Source organism: Artemia sp. Qi Xiang Cuo, chromosome 20 (assembly GCF_049724085.1).
Source record: "Artemia sp. Qi Xiang Cuo chromosome 20, ASM4972408v1, whole genome shotgun sequence".
In the NCBI taxonomy this organism is placed as follows: domain Eukaryota; kingdom Metazoa; phylum Arthropoda; class Branchiopoda; order Anostraca; family Artemiidae; genus Artemia; species Artemia sp. Qi Xiang Cuo.
Genome location: NC_142813.1, coordinates 13,578,827 through 13,600,997, shown reverse-complemented (window position 1 = coordinate 13,600,997; position 22,171 = coordinate 13,578,827). Strand labels below are relative to the sequence as shown.

Below are 22,171 nucleotides of genomic sequence, written 5' to 3'. Positions count from 1 at the left end.
CGTCATTTGGCCTACCTCTAGACTACCTCCATAACAGTAATAACAAAATATAATTGAATATAGTCATGCGACCCCTCATTTGAAAGCTCCTGACATAAAGATTTTAAATATCTAAATCTTATGCAATAGTTTTTGAACCAAATTTAAATTTGCCTTGTTTTTCTTTGGGAGGTACTTATATTCAGGGGTAGGGGGTTTATGGAGCTAGGACAATCCTAGGTAATGAAAACTTCTCCATTTAAGATATATCTTACTATAACAAACCTCTTTCCATATTTTCATTTTTCTTGTTTTGACATAGAGGGTTTGAGAGGAAAGGGGAGATGGGGGGCAAATGAGGATTTGTCTGGCTCTTTTAGGTTTGATGTAGAAAACAACGCTAGAAACATGTTCAGAAGAAGAATACTTTTCAAATGATGTGCTGTTTTATAAGTTTTGACAAAAAATGAAAGACCTCATTTGGCCTAACCCTAGACTACCTCCATAACAGTAAAAACAAAATATAACTGAATATTGTAATGCGACCCCTCATTTAAAAGCTCCTGAAATAAAGATTTTAAATATCCAAGTCTTATCCAATAATTTTTTAACCAAATTTGAATTTGCCATGTTTCTCTGTACGAGGTACTTATATTCAGGGGTAGGAGGGGTGTTTATGGAGCTAGGACAATCCTAGGTAATGAAAACTTTGTCATTTCAGAAATATCTCAATGTAACGGATCTTTTTATAAATTTTAATTTTTCTTGTTTTGACAGGGAGGGTTTTAGAGGAAAGGGGACACGGGAGGCAAAAGAGGATTTGTGTGGCCCTTAAAGGTTTGATTTAGAAACCAACACTAGAATCATATTCAGAAGAAGAATAGCTTTCAAATGATGTGCTGTTTGATAAGCTTTTATAAAAAATGAAAGACCTCATTTGGGCTACCTCTAGACTACCTCCATAACAATAAAAACAAAATATAATTGAATATAGTCATGCGACACCTCATTTGAAAGCTCCTGACATAAAGATTTTAAATATCTAAGTTTTATCCAATAGTTTTTGAACCAAATTTGAATTTGCCATGTTTTTATTTGGGAGGTACTTACATTCAGAGGTAGGAGGGTTTATATAGCTAGGACATTACTAGGGAAGGAAGCCTTCTCCATTTAAGATATATCTTACTATAAAGAATCTTTTTACGAATTATCATTTTTCTTGTTTTGACAAGGAGGGTTTGACAGGAAAGGGGAGATGGGAGGCAAAAGAGGATTTGTCTGGCCCTTTGAGGTTTGATGTAGAAAACAACCTTTGAAACATGTTTAGAAGAAGAATAGCTTTTAAATGATGTGCTGATTGATAGCTTTAGAATAAAAAATGAAATAACAAAATTGTTCTGCCTCCACCTCAATAGGCCTAACAGTCAAAATAATATTTTTTTTTAATATAGTCATGTAACACCTTATTTGAAAGCTCCTGACAAAGTAATTCCAAATAACAATGAAAAATTCTGTGAAAAAAATATTTCATGGATTAATTTTAAGTTCACACTTATATTTGTACTTTTAAGTAAAATATCAAAAACAGCAAAAAAATTCTAAAACTTAGTATCATTTGAGACCTGTAAGTATCAGCAATTTTTTTGAAGGATAATTTGTATTTTCAAAACCATAGGGTAAGCAATTTTAAGTCAGGGAGATAAACCCGGAGATGGGAGCCAGGAGATAACTTCATCCTGGTAATATAGGCTAATAATCAGTTTTGCCAGAAATGAATTTTACCCTCACCCCTATATATACCAATTCAGGGTATATATTTGCACATTAGGGGGGTGGGGGTAAATTTTATTTCATATTTAAATGAGAGGTAAGTTTATACTTTCCCCTAACCCCCTTAGGTGCAAATATATACCCTAAATTGGTATATTTAGGCCTCAGATTTCTATTATGGCCTCAAACTACTTTTAACCTGACAGGCAAAAGGATAAACTTATAGCCTGTCATTCAACTCAATAAAGAAAACATGGGCCAAGAATAGCCTAGGCCTAGCTTAAGAGAAATACAACAAAAATAGGTAAATTTCCAGGTGGCACTGTGATTTAGCTAGGATGAAAGTGAAATTTCATTTGATGTCTTTTTTATTCTCTTTCATAATACAATAATCGCTTCTGTTGCAAATTACATCTTGAGCCCTTGAAGGAATCCCAAAGGTAGGCTATTTCATTTTTGTAACCACACAAAGAAGTTATCAACACTAGTTAAGTTATTGAAAAGTGGTTAAAAACATCTCACTAGCTTATAAATAAGTTGTTCAAGAGTAATATATTCCAAAAATACTTATTTATAACAATTCAAACCTCATTCACAAAACTCTTATGTTTGAAGGTCAAACACTTAATGTAAATCGTGTCAAGTTTTTCAAATGCCATCCACAAAAATAGCGCTGAATATTGCGACTCGAAACTTTGCCGTCTACAATTCAGGGTATATTCCAATTCAGAGTATATATTTGCCCATTAGGGGGGGGATGGGTAAAGTTCAAGGTAAATTTACAGTTAGGCTAACAAAGCTTGGTATCTGAACTGGGAACAGAAAAGAAGAAAGCTCACACCTGAAAGTTCATGTGTAGTAGAATCCTCAGCAACTAAATGAGTAAGCAATAACAAATCAACCTATCTGCCAGAAGACTGGCCAGTCTCCCGCGATAGATGTCAAAACATTTCACAGATGGGGAGAAATTGCTCATGTACCATGTATAGACAATCACCTATAATAGGCTGCGCAATAGCGCTGCCTAAGTAAAGAATGATGTTGTCAAAATGTATAATAATTTTTTTTTTCCTCCATGCCCGGGCACTTCGTATCGAAAGAGTTGTCGTAGAAACTTCAAAAAGGGCTCATTTGATTGGAAGTTGGAGTGGCTAGTACCCTTTTTCATATTCGAAAGTGATTCGAGGGCAACTAGCCCCCCCCCCCCCAGTCCACGCCCATCATTCCTCCAAACACATCCAATCAAAATTTTGATATAGCCATTTTGTTCAGCGTAGGAGATTTCCTGATAGAAATTATGTTTTGAGGAGGACACCCCCACAACCCTCAGGGCTAGGGTTTTAAGTTATGCCCTGGGAGCATATAAGGTTTTTATTGAAGGTGTTGTCGTAGAAACTTCAAAAAAGGCTCATTCGATTGGAAATCTAAAGGGCTAGTTCCCTTTTTAATAGTCGAAAGTGATTGGAGGGCAAATAGCCTCCCCCCACGCTCATCATTCCCCCAAACACATCCAATCAAAATTTTGAGATAGCCATTTCGTTCAGCGTAGTTGATTTCCAAATAGAAAATATTTTTTTGAGAAAGACACTCCCCCACAACCCTCAGGACAAGGGTTTTAAGTTATGCCCTGGGGGGATATAAGGTTTTTATAGAAGGCGTTGTCGTAAAAACTTCAAATCAGGCTCATTCGATTCGAAATTCAAAGGGCTAGTGCCCTTTTCAATAGTCGAAAGTAATTTGAGGGCAACTATCCCCCCTTTCTCGCCTACTTTTTCCCAAAACACATCCAATCAAAATTTTTAGATAGCCATTTTGTTCAGTGTTGTGAATTTCCGGATAGAAATTATGTTTTTGAGGAGAACACTCCCCCACAACCCGCAGGGCAAGGGTTGTAAGTTATGTCCTGGGGGTATATAAGGTTTTTATAGAAGGCGTCGTCGTAGAAACTTCAAAAAGGGCTTATTCGACTGGAAATTGAAATGGCTAGTCCCCTTTTTAATAATCGAAAGTGATTGGAAGGCAACTGTTACCCCTGCCATGTTCCCCAAACATATCCAATCAAAATTTTTAGATAGCCATTTTGTTCCAAGCAGTTTTAAGTTCAGGAAATCATATCTTTGAGCAGGACACTCCCACCACAGTCTTCAGGGCAAGGGTTATAAGTTATGCCCTTGGAGCATATAAGGTTTTCATTGAAATCTTTGTCGTAGAAACTTGAAAAATGGCTCAATCGATTGGATATTCAAAGGGTTAATCCCTGTTTGTATAGTCGGAAATAATTGGAGGGCAACTAACCCCCCCCCTTTCTCACGCCCAACTATTCCTCAAACACATCCAATCAAAATTTTTAGATAGCCATTTTATTCAACGTAGTTGAAAGTTTTGGAAATTATGTCTTTAAGGATAACAGCCCATCCCCCACACAACCCTCAGGGCAAGGATTGTAAGTAATGCTCTGGGAGTATGTAAGGTTTTTATAGAAAGCGATGTTGTAAAAAAATAAAAAAGGGTCATTTAATTGAAAATTGAAAGGGCTAGTGCCCTTTTAATAGTCAAAAGTGATTGAAGGGCAACTAACCCCCCTTTCACGCCCACCACGAGCAGAAATTAACACAAGTTGGGCTCAAAACCCCCTATGCCTTCTCAAGGCCAGAACATATTTTGCACTTTACTGAAAAAATATAAATGTTTTTACTTTTATCACTTTAATAAATCAATAATATTAACATTTTGATTGCTAAATATCTGTATATGTATTATGTATACCAAACTGACAATGCACATTCATTTGTGTTTTTTTCATTAAAGTGCAAATTATGTTCTGGCCTTGGGAAGACATAGGTGTTTTGAGCCCAATTTATGTTAATTTCTGCTCGTTTTTAGTTTGACTCGGTTATTTATTGTAATTTCTGTTCGTTTTGGGTTTCATTTATTTATCGATGCTGATTTGTGGTAGTTTCATGCTTGGTAGATTATTTGATTTGATTTTTGCTCATTTTTTGTTTAATGGAGTTCTTTACTTTTCTTTGAAAAACTTATTTTGTGGAAAAGTTTTTTTTAATGAAATATCCACTAAAGAACTATACGTTCAACCAACATTGCTCATGCTGCAGAGGTAGACCCAGAATGACCCTGAAACAAGCACACCAAACCGATATGTGTAACTTCCCCACATCAGTCAAACTTCTGAGGGATAACATTTTGGCAGCAATGAACCATTAGGAAGTTTGGTGGTTCCTTCTTTATGTCCCAGGTGCCTTTGGAGGTGCAGATGAATCTAAGTATTTGTGTATTTAAATAAATGCATGTCAAGGTTGTTTAAGATAAGAAGCTCTGTTTTGTTGTATAAAACAAACAAATAAATACAACCCAATCTGTTTTCTAGATTTATCTTGTCTTAATGTAAGTTACCTTAGGTCTGTAAGCAAGCACTAAAATTCTCAACTGGAGCAAGGCTAGTTGTACCGTATAAATTCCAAGCCGATTAGAGAAAAACAGTGTTTGGACAATTTTGCTCCTACTTCAATTCAAGAAGAACTAGAGGGTAAACTGATGATAAAGCAATTTGAATTAGAAGGCCTATCTCAAAGCTTAAGGAATGGATAGATTGTTGAGATTGGGAAGTGCCATGCAAGGGATTGGTATGCTAAGTATTATCTTAATTTGCTCCTGAGTGCATCAGATTAGATTTTACATACAAGTCCAGTGGACATTGTCTGACACAGAACAACCCAAAATTGATCCAATCTTTCATCCCTTAATTCTATAACTACCTACCTTAGTTCTGCCCTAGAAATGACCTATGGATGGATGTTAGATTGACTTATCTATCAACAAATGTAATGACATCATTTTTACAATCCTAAAAAGGGCTTGTCCCAGATTTGCCTCTCAATCACTTGGATAGTAAAATTCTACTTTAGGTAGGATATCTTAGAAAGGGGTTAGGTTAGGAATAAGAAACTTTTAGGTATGGGTCTAGAGACTGAAGTTTGTCTTGAGAAGGTATTTTGAAGTAGCCTACCCACCTCCACTTCTTCTCCCTCTATAGCCTAGGGTCCTGAACTTTGATGGCCTTTAAAATTTTGTGTGTTATAAAAGTGAGACCTTGCAAAATAGATCTTGTGCTTGAACAAAGGGTAAAATTCTACTTAGGTTAGAAAAATGAAACTTTCAGGGATGGTTCTACAGGCTAAAGTAGGCCTATGTTCCAGGAAGGTATTTTGAAGTACCTACCTCCACTCCTTCTCCCTGTAGAGGGTCATGACCTTTGATGATCTTTAAACATCTGTGTGTTATAAAAGTGAAACCTTGGGTAAATCATTTTTGTTTGAAATGAATTTCACCCCCACCCCTATATAGCCTATACCAATTCAGGGTATATATTTGCACATTAGGGGAATGGGGTAAATTTTATTTCTGATGTAATTAGGAGGTATGTTTGAACCACAGTTTATATAATTATCCAGTGGGTTTACCACAGATGATTTCTGGCTCTTCATTCTTGGTGCAAACAAAAAGCTTCTCCCACTTATTTGTGCATTTATTGTCCACTTATTGGTGAGCCAGCCAAGTGGTTTTATCAGTACTTGTTCTGTAGGTGAATATTCTTTGTCTACCCATGGAAAGATCTAGTGCCGCTTATGTTTATACGTTCTCTGGAGCACTTGCACCTTGGTCCGGGTTTTTATAATGGGTGAGATAGGGAAAGATCATACTGCTAATTATATATACTGTGGTTTGAACTTTACCTGGTAAATTTTTACCAGGTATATGTCATATGTATGTCAATATATATGTCAATTCAGGATATATATTTGCACATTTGGGGGTGGGTGTTCGATTAGGGGGGGGGGGGCTAAAGTTCATTTCCAACAAAAATGATTATTATATTTGTAATCAGCATAAAAAAAGGCATCAAATGGTATATTCATTTTAGTTGTTACTCAATAATATGATTTGATAAAAATTTACCCTTTACCCCCATCCTTGGTAAATTTTTACCAAATCATATTTTAGACTTATGAATAAAGTGATTATACCACTCAATGCCTCTTTTTATGCTCTTTCCAAATATATTAATCTTAATAATAAACTTAAATATAATAATAATAATGTTAATGAATTTTACCCCCCACCCCTATATATATTGCTGGCAAATTTTATTGCTGATGTAAATGGGAGGTAAGTTTAAACTTTACCCCAACCCTCCTAATGTGCAAATACATACCCTGAATTGGTATATAGGGGTTGGGGTAAAATTCATTTCTGACAAAAATGATTATTATATTTGGAGAGAGCATAAAAAAAAGGCATTGAGTGGTATATTAACTTTATTGGTAAGTTGATAATATGATTTGGTAAAAATTTACCCACCCCCCTAAAGTGCAAATTTATACCCTGAATTAGTATATATAGAGGTGGGGGTAAAATTCTTGTCCAGCCAAAATGACTATTATATTTGGAAAGAGCATAAAAAAAGGCATCAAGTGGTATGTTTACTTTATTCACAAGTCAATAATATGATTTGCGAAAAATTACCAAACCTTGCAATATAGATCTTCTGCTTAAATGAAGTACAACAAAATTGTTTTCAGCTCCACAACTTTGCTCAATTGCAATTTAAAAGGTTTTAAACATATGCAAATACATTTCCTAAATTTTGGAAAAAACATTGACATGGCTTAAAATTCTATTCAAATAACAGGAATTGCATTTTCAGAAACTTACTATTTCATTGTCAAGACTAAGTTGAATGAAAAAAATCAAAAAAATTTGCCATGTTTTCTTCTTATTCTGCTAGGCCACTTAAAAACTGCCATTTCACCTATAGGCTATGTTGAAAAATATAAAAGCCAACTACAGAAACATGGTGGATGGAAAAATAGAGAAATTGTTTTGAATTTTTATCCAACTTAATCATGATAAATCAATGCTTGTGGATTATTTAACTTTAAAAAAAATGCATCTATAATCAAATAGTAAGTTTGAAGCGAATGTTTTAAGCCTTTTTTATACCCAAAAACTGGAAATTTTTTGGTGATTTTCAAGGGTTCAAACAGGGCTTAAATTTGAATTTGCAAGAGAAGCAATTATTATAATCTTAAAGAGCATAAAAAAGAAATCAAGGGGTATGTTCACTTTATTTGTAAGTCAATAATATGAACATCAAAATATTTACCATAACATGAATTGTATTTTCAAAATTAAAAATAGATAAAAAGATTATAAAAAAGGAAACAATCCAAAAGGGGTTTTTAAGGCCAAACAAGAATACTGAATAAACAAATAGATCAAATATTTAGGGAGGACAACTGCCTTTTTTCTACAGTGCAAAACAAAATGATATATTCAAGGAAAGTTCCAAAGAAAAAAACCAACAAAACAAATGCAGAAAGTCAATGTGAAGAAAAAAAATGAAAAGATGAATAAAATTCCATAAAAGCCAAAAATTATAAGAATTCAAACCAAATACATAACATGCATAAAGCAAGCCATTTGCCAATATCCACCATTTGCACAAAATCCAAAAAAAAAATTGAACTGACATTGACAGATTTTAGCAAACAACTGAGAAATAAAAGAAAACATTCATTCACTCAAAACAAAACGAACCAGTAATTAAATAAGTTGGATAACTATGTCATCTGATTTCCGATTTTAATAATTGCATTCCTTGCAGACAGCATTTGAGATCTAAGGAGTTGGGATCTGATGTGTTTGATTATATGATTGGGAAGGTGGTTCAAAGTTTTTTTCAGGGATTACTAAAGTATTGGCTTCTCTTTTGAGAAAAAACAAAATATGCTTCATTTACTTTTAAATCAACAGAATCTCTGTTCAAAGCTAGACTTAAATGTTGGTATTTAAAAATTTGGTACTCTTCTATTAAATGGACTCTTTTATATAGTGCTAGTTTGTTTAATGCTAATGAAATAAAATAGGATGAATATATAATAGTTTAGACACAGATGTGGGCTATATATTTGCATATTAGGGGGTGGAGGGGGGGCAAGCATACCATATATTAAATTTGTAACCTAGCCTAGGTACCTTCCCCCCCCCCCCCCCCTAAACCCCAAAAGCAACAACTTAAATACAGTTCTTGCCTTTGTTTATATCCCATAAGGCATTGTAAACCTATTTTCATCATGCATCTCAGTATATTTTGTGACTGGTATGCATTGCTGTAGATAAAAGAGTCTGTTTAATAGAAGAGTACCAAAAATTTCAACAGATACCCTGAAGTGCTGGACAATACCTTTGTCATGTGAAATTAAACTAGCTTGGTTAAATAAAATAGAAGAGCTGTTTTTTAACACTATGATCCTACATTTAAGATCTTGCATCTTTCCACAAAGATTATTATTTTTTAACTTACCTTTGTTCTAAGATCTTGGAGCTCACTGATGTTAGCAAAAAGTATGAAGAATGCCATTTTTCTGCCATATAGAACAATGATGAGAGAACTTTGATGATATACTCATCATTGTTCTCAGACTGATGATCAGAGCAGAATGATGAAAGATGTTTGCAATAAAGGTGTTAGAATTTAGTAGCATGATGTGAAAATGGAATTTAACCACTAGATTTGCAATTTTTATAGTAACCCATTTTGATTTTTCAATGTTATTAATTAAAAAAAACTTTCCGAAAAATAAGTTTTTCAAAGAAAAGTAAAGGCTATTTTAAGCTTAAGCTCAGGAGATACAAATACCTGTTAAAATTCAAACTCAAAACAACCAGAAATTACTATTAAAGAATAAAGAATAATTTAATAACATAAATGAATGAATAGATCTTAAAGTGAGTAATGCTTAGATTGAATATGTAAATCAAGCTTAAAACAAAAAAGAATATTTTGCTATTGAAGTATAAATGAAACTTAAAACAAACAGAAATTAAATACAATCAATGCAAACAAACATACAATAGATATTAATGTAAATGAATAAATAAATCTTAAAACGAGTGAAACTCAAATTGAATATGCAACTCAAGCTTGAAACAAACAAAAATCACTACAAACAAGAGTTTGGGTATGACCTCTGTGGTATTTGGTAGATAAATCTTTCTTTAAAACCCAGGCACCTATAATAAAGAACACTATAAGCAAAGCAAGCAAACATAACGCATCAAGGCAAGTAAGCATAAGCACGCAATAACAGCTGGTGCACAAACACAAGCATAAGCAAGGTTTCACATAATGCTACATCCCCCTTCAGCTGTTTCCAAGGGATGAGCTCCTTCTACCTCTAGGCATGGAGGCGCCAGGCTTACTCTGCTAACTGCCAATAACTTGGCAAATTATCACTTAATACAGGACACAACAGAACACTACACCGGGAGGCGCAAGGATCACTCCCATCAGCTGCCAATGGGTTTTGGCATACCTACACTAGACTCAAGTGCTTCACTGTCGCTTCTTATTCATTATAGGTTTAGTCTGTCTGGTGGCTTCACCGCTCTGTCAGGTCTTTCGGCCTGAGCAGCTGTTGCTTGTACTTCAATTGTGCTAGATGGTTCACTTGCTGGCTGGTGGGGCTCAGCTATAGCCATTCCAGGCTTGGTAGTGGTAGTCGGGAATCTCTGCAATGATCTGTGCAGATTCATGCTTGTGGCAGTGTCAGGACAATCTGCAACCTGTCCCAGGTTTAGTGACCTTGACACAGCCCGGGAGGGTACTTCATGGCAGGTCTGTCATCAGGTGTGAGTGGAGAGGCTGCTTTGATTAAGTGTCTTCGGTTGCGACAAAGGATTGTACCATCTTTAGTTGATAGGTAGTACGATCTAGGCTCATCTGCCTCTTTAATTATTTCCCAACTTTTCCATGGCGCTTCTGGCTGTTTTCTGAAGAACAGCCTCTGGTCACCTCCTCTGAGTTTGGGATGTTCTCTAGCATGCCGGTCATAGTAGGATTTCTGTCTGTGTTGAGCCATCTCTCTGCTTGCCAAGAATTCAGAAGTCTGTATCACTCTCTTTTCTAAGTGCTTTTCTGTGCATGGCAGTTTTGAGTGGAGCTGGCGGCTCACAAGCATTTGTGAGGGGGCAGCTAAACCATCTATTGGGGTGTTGCAGTATTCCAGAATTCCAAGGTATGGGTCCAATCCATTTTCACTTGCCTTGGTCATGATGCTCTTGCAAGTCTGGATAGTCTTTTCCACTGATCCATTTGACTGGGGGTATATTGGACTTGAAGTTTTTAACTCAAATCCCCAGTCTCTGGCAAACCTCTTGAATTCTTGGGACACAAATTGTCTACCATTATTGGACATCATGACCTAGGGTATATCATGACAGGCAAAATGCAACTTCAATTTCAAAATGACTTCTGCAGATGTTAATTCACACAACAGATCAGTTTCAAAGAAGCGGCTATGGTAGTCCACCACTAGGAGGTAGCTGGCTCCATGCCAGGTGAATATGTCACAGGCAACTTGTTGAGAGGGGAGAACTGAAACTGGTGAGCAGATAAGTGGCTCTTTTTGCAGACTCCTGCTGTTTTTTTGGCATGTGTAGCAGCTGACAATCAGATTTTCTATGTCTGTGTTCAGTCGACACAGACTGAACACAGACTGAACAAACAGAGAGCATCCTGGCTCTCTGTTTATTTTTCTCCACTCCTAGGTGTGACGCGTGTAGCTTTTTTAACGTGTCGGTTCTCAGACATGCTGGTATCACTATCCTGTCTCCCTTGAATATGATTTCGTCATTGATGCATAGTTCGTGTCGGACTCCCCAAAATGGCAGTACGTGACTAGGACATAACTTGCGGCAAACTAGCCAGCCAGTTTCTATAATTTCTCTGAGTGCAGCTAGCTGGGGGTCTTCTTTAGACTGGTTGCCGATTTCTTGCAGTTTTGAATCACTCACCGGAAGTAACTTGACAACTTGGTGTACATATGCTTTGATTTCTCTCTGGCTTGCCTTGTCAATGTCTGACAGGTGGAGCCTTGATAAAGCATCAGCGCCAGGTTGGTAAGTGAAACTCAAGTCATATGGCTGAATCTGGAGCATCATCCTTTGTAGTCTTGCTGGGGCCTTGTGCAAAGGCTGTCATAAGATGGTTTCAAGAGGGCGATGATCAGTGAACACCTTGACTTGCCTTCCATAAATGTAATGATGGAAGTATCAGCAGCCAAATACAATTGCGTATAGTTTTTTCTCTAGCTGTAAATATCTTTGCTTAGTAGACATAAGGGCTTGTGAAGAGTATGCTATTGCCTGTCCATTCGTTGAGATGTATGCTCCTAGGCCGTGTGATGAGGCATCGACTGTCAGGTTAATTGTGGTACTTCGGTGATCAAAGAAGTGAAAGTGCCACACAATTGAGCCCTTTATTTCCTTTAAGGCGACATTGTGCTTTGTTTCTCAAACAAAGTCTTTGTCTTTGCAGATGTCACAAAGGTCTTTGCATTTTGTTGATAGATTAGGGATGTATCTGGCTAAGTAATTTAGCATTCCTAGGAGGGTGGTCAGCTCTTCTTTGTTCGCTGGCTTCGGCATTGCGTTAATTGCATGTAGCTTCTCTGAATCAGGGTGCATCCCTTTTTTGCCAATCATATGGCCAAAGTATGTTACCTCTTGTACCCCAAATTTACATCTACTGAGGTTGAACCTCACCCCTTTTGCTTGAGCCCTCTTTAAGACAGCAACAAGATGCTGATTATGCTCTTCCAGGGTTGAACCAAAAACTAGCAGATCATCTATAAGGACTATAAAGCCAGTTAGACCTTCAAACACTTCCTCAATGCGCCTCTGGAATTCATCCTGTGCTGGTATAATGCCAAACAGCACACGCTTGAAATGGTATCTTCCAAAGATAGTGTTGAATGTAGTTAGGTCTGAGGATTCTTCATCTAGCAACAATGACCAGTATCCTGAACGTGCATCTAGCTTTGTGAAGTACTTTGCTCCATGCAAGTTGGATGTAGAGTCTTCTAGCATTGGAATAGGGTAGTGGGGTCTTCTGATGGATTTTTTTAGATCCACAGGGTCAATACAGAGACGGAGAGTGCCATCTTTCTTTTGAACGGCCACCATGGAGTTGACCCATTCATTAGGGAGAGTCACCTTCTCAATGACACCGTCTTTCTCCATTTTATCAAGCTCTGCTTTAAGCTTGTTGCAAAGAGCTGATGGAATTTTCCTTACAGCATGAACCTTTGGGATGGCTCCATCCTTCAAATAAATATGGCACTTGCCATCCAGATTTCCTAGCCCTTCAAAGACATCATTAAATTCTTTAATAACCTCCAAAACAGAGTTGCAGATTGGTACTTCAGTGCTTGCAGCAGAGTTGACATTCATCATCAGTTTAATAAGGTTCAGATCCAAGATTGATCTGAAACCGATTATGGGAACAGAGTCTGCTTCTACAGTGTAGAACTGCTGGTTGGAAGGCCTTGATTGTTCATAGGTGCAGCTCAAAGTACATGTTCCTCAAACAGGAATCCTGCCACCACAGTAACTAGTGAGCTTCTGCTTAGCCTTAGTTATTTCTGGCTTTGGCAAGAGCATGTCAAAATACTTGATGGGAAGGATATTTGCTTGCGCTCCTGTGTCAACTTTGAGGATAACTGGCAACTGGGCGTTTATTATGAGGGAAACTATGGCTTCTCCCTTGTTATTTGTTTCCGAGACTTCATGCAGAAATATCTTGTCCTCATCATCAGAGTTTTCAAGTGTGTTGTTGGTGCCTGAAACTACATTTACAACCTTGTTGCTTCTGCAGACGCATGCAAAATGGTTGGGCTTGCGGCACTTTATACATGTTTTTCCTTTTGCAGGACATGCATGATTTGGGCTGTAGCTACCTCCACAGAAGTAGCATTCTCTAGATCTTGGGCTGGTGGTCTTGAACTTGTCGTTTTTTCTGCTTGGGTGGCAATTGATTTTATGAATGGAATCAACTTCTTTTTTTATGCTACCTTCATTTTAGCTGTGCCTGGGTTGTTTCAAACATACAACATTTCTCTATAGTTGGGTTAGGGCAGGGTTTCAAGGGTTAGGGCATCTCCTTCTACTAGCAGGTGCTCTCTGATACGTGGGTTCAGTATTCCACAGACTATTCTATCTCGTACCATTTCATCTGTGTCGCTGTAGCTACAGGCCTTAACCAAGGTTTTCACCTCTGTTATGTAGCTTTCTATGTTTTCTGCCCTCATGTTGGTCATGTTTCTGAAAGACGTACCTTGCAAACATGCTGTTTGTTTATAGTGTTGCATAATTTTTGAATTTTTTCATGTATGGCTCAAGCTTTTCCTTTTCACTCTCAGTGAAGGTGAAGGTATTAAATTTCTCTCTTCCCTTGTCTCCTACCCAAATAAGTAGGTAGGCGCACATGATCTTCTCAGTTTTTCCAGATAAAGGGCCAGCAAACATAAGACGAGCATGCTGCTCAAATTGTTTCCACTCATCTGGAAGACACAGTGAGTCCCAACTGATACTTGGCTGGTTGACATCCATTACTGGTTACTCACTTCTGACACCATGTGGTATTTGGTAGATAAATCTTTATTTAAAACCCAGGCACCTATAATAAAGAACACTATAAGCAAAGCAAGCAAACATAACGCATCAAGGCAAGTAAGCATAAGCACGCAATAACAGCTGGTGCACAACCACAAGCATAAGCAAGGTATCACATAATGCTACAACCTCCTTCAACTTTTTTTCTTGAAGCTGGCTTTAAGCTTGACTTTTTCTTCAAGCTGGCTTTAATTAGTATTATGAGCCAACTTTTGATGAGAAATAAGTATAAAAGATAATGGTAAATACACACAACCAGTAAATTTTTGCACATAGCCTAGGGTTACATCTGACCAAATTAGGGGGTGATGATGTAGTTGCCGCAGCTGTGATTATTGCAGTTAGAAAGAGTATTGATCAGAGAATGTATTGGTATGTTTCTAGCTATAAAATACCTTTACCCAAATGAGGGGTTTTCAGCCTTATAAAATTGTTGAATCTAAATCTAAAGTATAACGTTTTTAAAGATTAATTAAAAAAAACTTTCCGAAAAAATAAGTTTTTCAAAGAAAAGTAAGGGCCATTTTAAACTTTGGGTCAGCAGAAAAAAGTACCTGTTGAAATTCAAAATCAAAATGATAAGAAATCACTATTAAAGAATAAATGAAACCAAAAATGAACAAAAATTAAATAAAAAATCAGCAAAAACATACAACAAGTAATAATATAAATAAATAAAAAGATTTTAAAGCGAGTAATGCTTAGATTGAATATGAAAATCAAGCTTAAAACGAAAAAAAATATTTTCCTATTGAAGTATAAATGAAACTTAAAACAAACATAAATTAAATAAACAATCAATGCAAACAAACATACATCAAATATTCAATTTGATGTTGTTTATACTTTCCAAGACTGTTCAAGACGCATTTAGTTTTCAGTAAAGCGCCAATGATGCAGTTGGTTCTAGACTTTACAGTGAGAGAAGGAGGTCATACCCAAACTCTTGTTTGTAGTGATTTTCGTTTGTTTTAAGCTTGATTTGCATACTCAATTTAAGTTTCACTCATTTTAAGATTTATTTATTAATTTACATTAATATCTATTGTATGTTTGTTTGCATTGATTGTTTATTTCATTTCTGTTTGTTTTAAGTTTCATTTATACTTCGATAGGAAAATGTTTTTTTTTTTCTTTAAGATCTTTTTATTCACTCATATTATTACTTGTTTTATGTTTTTGCTATGATTGTTTATTTAATATCTGTTCGTTTTGGGTTTCATTTATTCTTTAATAGTTATTTCTGGTCGTTTTGAGTTTGAATTTTAAAAGGTATTTGTATCTGCTGAGCTTAAGTTTAAATGGCCTTTACTTTTCTTTGAAAAACTTATTTTTTGGAAAGTTTTATTTATTTAATTTTTGTTTGTTTTTGATTGCAAAAAGTTTCAAGTTTTTAAAAATTCCTTATCAAAATCAAACTTTAAAAAAATCAAATATTCATCAAAGTGAAAAAATGGGTTTGTGTCAACCTTGGAGTTTTTATTATCTGATGTTTGAACTATTTTTAACAAAATGGCTATATCAAAATTTTTATCAGATGGGTTTGGGGAAAAAGGGCATGGGGGGGGGGCTAATTAACCTTTCGTCTCTTTTGACTCTTTAAAAGTGAACTAGAACTTTCTATTTTCAATCAAATGAGCCCTCTGAAGTTTATACAAGTATCCCTTCTATAAGAACCATATATATCCCCAGAGTATAACTTACAATGCCTGTCCCTGGGGGATTGTGTTCAACCCCAGAGTTTTAATATCTGATGTTTAAACTATTTTTAACAAATGGTTACCTCAAATTTTTATTGGATGGGTTTATCCATCTGATAAACCCAAAGGTGTGAAGGGTGAGAGGGGCTAGTTGCCCTCCGATCTTTTTTCACTCTGAGAAAATGAACTACAACTTTCAATTTCCATTCAAATGAACCCTCTCTGAAGTTTATACAAGCATCCCTTTCATGAGAACCACATACAACCCCAGGACATAGCTTACAATGCCTGTCCCTGGGCCCTGGGGGGATGTGTTGACACTGGAGTTTTTGTTGTCGTTGTCTGACCTTTGAACTATTTTGAATAAGATGGCTCTCTCAAAGATCTTATTGGATGTGTTTGAGGAAAATAGGGCATGTAGAGGGGTCAAGTTGCCCTCCGATCTCTTTTGACTCTTAAAAAGTGAACGAGAACTTTCAATTTCCAATCATATGGGCCCTCTCGAAGTTTATATAGTTTATATGAGCATCCCTTCCATAAGAACTATATATGCCCCTAGAGTGTTACTCATAACGCCTGCCTCCAGGCCCTGGGGGGTGGCATCAATATATGAATTTTTCTTATCTAACCTTTGAACTATTTTTAATGAAATGGCTATTATAAAAAATTTATTGGATGGGCTTGGGGGAAAAGGATGTGTGTTGGGTGGGGGGGGGGTGCTAGTTGCCCTCGGATATCTTTTGACTCTTAAAAATTGAACTAGAACTTTCAATTTCGAATCAAATAAGCCTTCTCTGAAGTTTATACGAGCATCCCTTTCATAAGAACTATATACGCCCCCAGGACAACACTTACAACGTCTATCCCCCGGGCCCTGGGGAGAGTATTTGTTATCTATTTTTTAATTTCCAAAAAACTGGCTATCTCAAAATTTGTAGCAGATGGGTTTGGGAAAAAAGGGCGTGGAGGGAGGGGGTGGGGCTAGTTGCCTTTAACTCTTGTGACTCTTAAAAAGTGAACTAGAACTTTCAATTTGAATCAAATGAGCCCTCAATGAAGTTTATACGAGCTTCCCTTTCATAAGAACCGTACATGCCCTTAGGGCATAACTTAGAACGCCTTCCCCTGGGTCCTGGGGGGTTGTATTGACACTGAAGTTTTTCTTATCCAACCTTTGAACTATTTCTAACAAAATGTCTATCTCAAAATTTTCATCAGATGGGTTTGGAAAAAGAAGGCGTGGGGGGGGGGGCTTTCTGCCCTTGGATCTCTTTGGCTAATAAAAAGTGAGCTCGAACTTTCAATTTCCAATCAAATGAGCCCTCTGAAGTTTATACAAACATCCCTTTCATAAGCACTATATATGCCCCAGGGCATAACTTATAACGCCTGCCCCCAGGCCCTGGGGGGTTGTGATGACACCTGATTTTTTGTTATCTGACTTTTGAGCAATTTTTAACTTAATGGCCATCTCAAAATTTTTATTGAATGCATTTGGGGAAATAGGGGCGTGGGGGGGGGCTAATTACCCACTAATCTCTTTTGACGCTAAAAAACTGAACTAGAACTCTCAATTTCTAATCAAATGAGCCCTCTCTGAAGTTTTTACAAGCATCCATTCAATAAGAACCATATATTCCCCCAGGACATAACTTACAACACCTGCCCTCGGGCCCTGGGGGGGGGGCTGTGTCGACCCCGGAGTTTTTGTTATATGGTCTTCAAACTATTTAAAAAAAAAAAAAACTGTCTCAAAGTTCTTATTGGATGGGTTTGAGGAAAAAAGAACTTGGAGGTGGGGGGGAGGGGCCTAAGTGCCCTCCAATCTCTTTTGACTCTTAAAAAGTGAACTAGAACTTTCAATTTCCAATCAAATGAGCCTTCTTTGAAGTTATTACAAGTATCCCTTCCATAAGACCCAAATATGCCCCCAGGGCATAACTTACAATGCCTGCCCCAGGCCCTGGGGGCTGTGTTGATGCCGTATTTTTTTTATATGATCTTTGGACTATTTTTAACAAAATAGCTATCTTAAAATTTGTATTGGAGGCATTTGGGAAAAAAGGGTTGGGGGGGGGGTGGAGCTTGTTACCCTCCAATATCTTTTGACGCTTAAAAAGTGAACTAGAACTTTTAATGTCTAATCAAATGAGCTCTCTCTGAAGTTAATACGAGCATTCTTTCCGTAAAAACCATATATGCCCCCAGGGCATAACTTATAGCCCTTACCCCTGAGGACAGTGGGGGGAGTGTCCTGCTCAAACATATAATTTCCAGAATTTTCAACTACGTTGAACAAAATGGCTTTATCAAAATTTTGATTGGGTGGGTTTGGAGAAATGGTGGGCGTGGAAGGGGTGTTAGTTGCCTTCCAATCACTTTCGAATATTAAAAAGGGAACTAGGCATTTAAAATTCCAATCAAATGAGCCCTTTCTGAAGTTTCTACGACAACGCTTTCTATACAAAACCTTATCTGCCCCAGGGCATAACTTACAACCCTTACCCTGAGGGCTGTGGGGGAGGGATTGGTTACCCTCAAAAACCTAATTTTCTGAATTTTCAACTACGTTGAACAAAATGGCAATCTCAAAATTTTGATTGGATGTGTTTGGGGAACTGGTGGGCATGGAAGGGGTGCATCCAATCACTTTTGACTTAAAAATGGCACTAGAACTCGCGATTTCCATTTGAATGAGCCCCCTTTGAAGTTTCTACAACCCCTTCCATATGAAGCGCCTCTGGGAAAAAAATAATAAAACATTGGAGCCGTATGGACTTTACTGTAGGCAACACTATATTGTTGCCTCTGAAATCTGGAAAAAATGTTGTTTGAGAAAAAAAAAATCCTAATTTAGCATAAAAATCACTCTGTTCATCAAAATTGGGTTTTTGGAACCTGGAGTCAATGAAAAGCCCCAGCAACTGCACTTGTCTGATGCAAGCCTGTCTTTCCTCAAACTTGCCTTGAAATAATTTCACAACTTTAATCATTGTTGGTCTTATGTCAACAGGGGTGAGCCCTAGGATATGTACAAAAGCCTGCTGATAATTTTTTTTTTCACAAAGGTTATTTGGCAGTGTAAGCCAACTGTTAGTGTGAGATAAGTTTAATAATAATGCAAACCCACAAAATCAACAAATTTTATGTATAACCTAGAGCTATATCCAGTCCCAATAACAGGGTGGGGGGGGGCTGGTATGCAATTATCACAACAGAGGCTACTCGATTCAGAAACAACATTGAATAGAGTGACTCTCTATTCAATGTTGTTTCTGAATTGACTAGCCTTTCCTATAATAGTTTTTCCTATTCATATTAAGAGCAAAATAGTTTTATATGTCACTTTAGCACTCTTCCAAAATGAATCTATTTAGGCCTGTATTTACTGATGTTAAAATCCCAGTTATAGCACTATTACTAATCTCAAAGCTTTTCATCTTTTGATTTTTGCTGAAACTGTAATAACATTTGAATGATTTTTTAATACCAGAGAGATCAAGTAGTGAATAAGCCTCAAAACAATACATAAAACCAACATAGCTTAAGTAATGAAAGATCTAAAGTAAAAAGAACTATCCATGAACAAAAAACAAAAGAAAAATATCTAGCAAAGAAATTGGCAAGAGGTCAGTGAAGAAAATAGAAAAGACAAGTCAGACAAGATATCTTTAGCAGGGGCGTATCTACAGTATATTTATTGTGGGGGCAAGAGGGGGTGCTATTGAAGTAGGTACTATTCAAGCAGTAGTGAAGAAAAGTAACTATTTAACAAACACGCTACCTGGTAAATTTAAAAACATTACGCAATACATTATAAACAATAAACACACATCAAACAATCATACATATAAAGTGGTGGTGCTTTGCTTTTACTAAAATTGTTAGCAATGAGCTGCTGCAGACAACAATAGTAAGCTTTTGGGTGGGCGAAGGTGAATGTTGTATGCAGTCGGCTTTTTTCAGCCAGGTTTTTATTTATTACAGGCTTCATGGCTCCATCACAAATGATGATTTGCTGCTAGTCCTGGTAATTACCTCATTTTCTAACACTGAGGTATTTATTATATCTTTTCTTGAACACATCAAGGGAAGGATTTTCGAGGATTACCTCTGCCGGCAATCTATTCCATGTGGCAACCAATTGCCAGGCACAACTCGTTTTCAGGTATTCTTGGCTGGGAGTACCCGGCTCAAGGTAGTCCTGACGAGTTGTACTTCAGCGAGTTGATTGCAAGGGCTTTGCTTTTGAGGAACAAGCTTTGATAGCTCCTCTGATGGAGAGTTATACAAGTACTTGTAGAAAACTGGTATGGACGCCACAATGAGACGTTCGTAGATCAACTGTGGGGTTTTAGCTTTTGTTTGGGGTTATAACATTATATTCACCACTAATGCTGCAGTAAATATCCCCCCTCCATTTCCCCAACCTTCACACTCAGCACAGGATGCTCACACTCATATTTGAACCAAGCTCTATTCTAATAGCTCTGGGTATTGCGCTATTCATTTCCTTGTAATTTTGAATGGATTTTGACTCTGTAAGATTTAATTTTGTGCTAAACTTTTAATATACATAAATTATTGAAATATTATATATGATTTTTTAATTAAATTGATGTATTTGTGGGTTCGCCAATTTATATTATTAAGAAATAGCATTGGTATTAGTGAGCCACATAAAGCCAAAACAAAAATCATAAACAGTGCAATAGCACTGTCATAGTAAAGGTATAAGATAAGTCAAAGTATTACCACAAAATGTGCAGCATTATATTGTGACATATTCCCCACATTTAACCAGTAACCATATTTCAAATTTGAAATTATTCAAAAAATAAAGTTGGAATTATTAACTTATCCATTGGGCATTGTTTTACAAAGAATGTCTAGAAAATCTGAACAATTCTTGGCATCATTGCAGCAAAAACCTTAAGTTAAATAAAAATTACCAGGGATGCCAATTACAAGGGAAAATTGATTCCTAGATTCTGAAAATTATCTTCCCCTTTGTATCTTTGTTTAAAGAAAAACAAATTCTATAAAAAATTTCACAAAAGCTTTTCTTGTATAAATCAGGGTATGGAGGGTATATATTTCTAGAGGGGGGTTACACTGAATATTGTTTTTATGTCAAAAATTCTCTTCACAAGCGATGCTCGGTCTCCTGGAGCTGCATGATATAACTTACGGCAGAAGAAAAAAAGAATGGGTTGGTACCGCTTATACGTGCACACAAAATTTCTAAATTGTGAGAAAAATGTACACATTTTGTTTAAATTCACTTTATTCTATTCTAAGCAGACATTTCATACAGCATGCTGATGCAGAGATAAATGTCCCAGAAGTAGCGCTGGCGTTGTGTGAAATGCGACTAATTTCAGTAATAATTCTTAGCACATTTATGTCAATTCTTTCTTTGGAGCTGGTTAAAAGAAATATTAAGTAAAGCAAAAATAGCAAGAAGTCAGCATAGGCAGTTCTACATTTATGTCGGAACGTAAGGAATAGGATATTATCAGCGCATATTAGGCATTTTAATGACACAAGAGAATATGATTTTTAATTAAATACTGGAAAAAAAATTAAAACAATTAAATGATTCCTGGAGCAGATCTCCCTCTACCAAATTCCATAACCAAACAACAATTAATTTGACATGTCTAGTTATAGTACGAATATCATTATAAAAAGTACTAAGTCTTATTTTCTTTTTTGATGATTTCTTTTTCACTCAGAAAATTATATTCACTGTATATCTACCTTCTTATTTTATACCATTTATGTCCTATTTGCAGACGCAGAGGGTGTATTCATGTCTACTTTTGAAAGTTTTACAACAAAGAGAATCTAATCTTGAATTGATAGATTTTAGGAAGTCAAAGCACCTTAAATATCAGGGGAAAAAAATTAACCTGAGCAAATGTGGAAAAACAGGAAGCATAGAACATTTTTCAATTTTGCCATTAACTAAGCTCACACTTTTGCTTGATGATAAGGTTTCAAAGGCAGTATATTTAGAAAAATATTACTGTGGAACATATTATGAAGTGTAATGGATCTCTATTTTTCTTGTTTTTTTTTTATATTAAAAACGACTATGGATTAATATAAAAAAATTATCTGCTCAAAGTAAAGAACAAATTTGACAGTTAAAGTGAATGACAGTTGTAAAGCTGCTTAATAAATTA

The 22,171-nt window shown here is 36.3% G+C and overlaps 1 protein-coding gene across 1 annotated transcript in view; it reads left to right on the top strand.

Moving 5' to 3' along the window:
* Positions 1 to 5,285: 5,285 nt before the first annotated feature.
* Rpn11 (regulatory particle non-ATPase 11) overlaps positions 5,286 to 22,171 on the top strand; it is a 29,421-nt gene continuing 12,535 nt past the window's right edge. Inside the window, exon 1 of the mRNA XM_089105868.1 lies at positions 5,286 to 5,390. Within this exon, the coding sequence (XP_088961994.1) occupies positions 5,348 to 5,390 (43 nt within the window). The 5' untranslated portion in view covers positions 5,286 to 5,347. The remainder of the gene's footprint in view (positions 5,391 to 22,171) is intronic.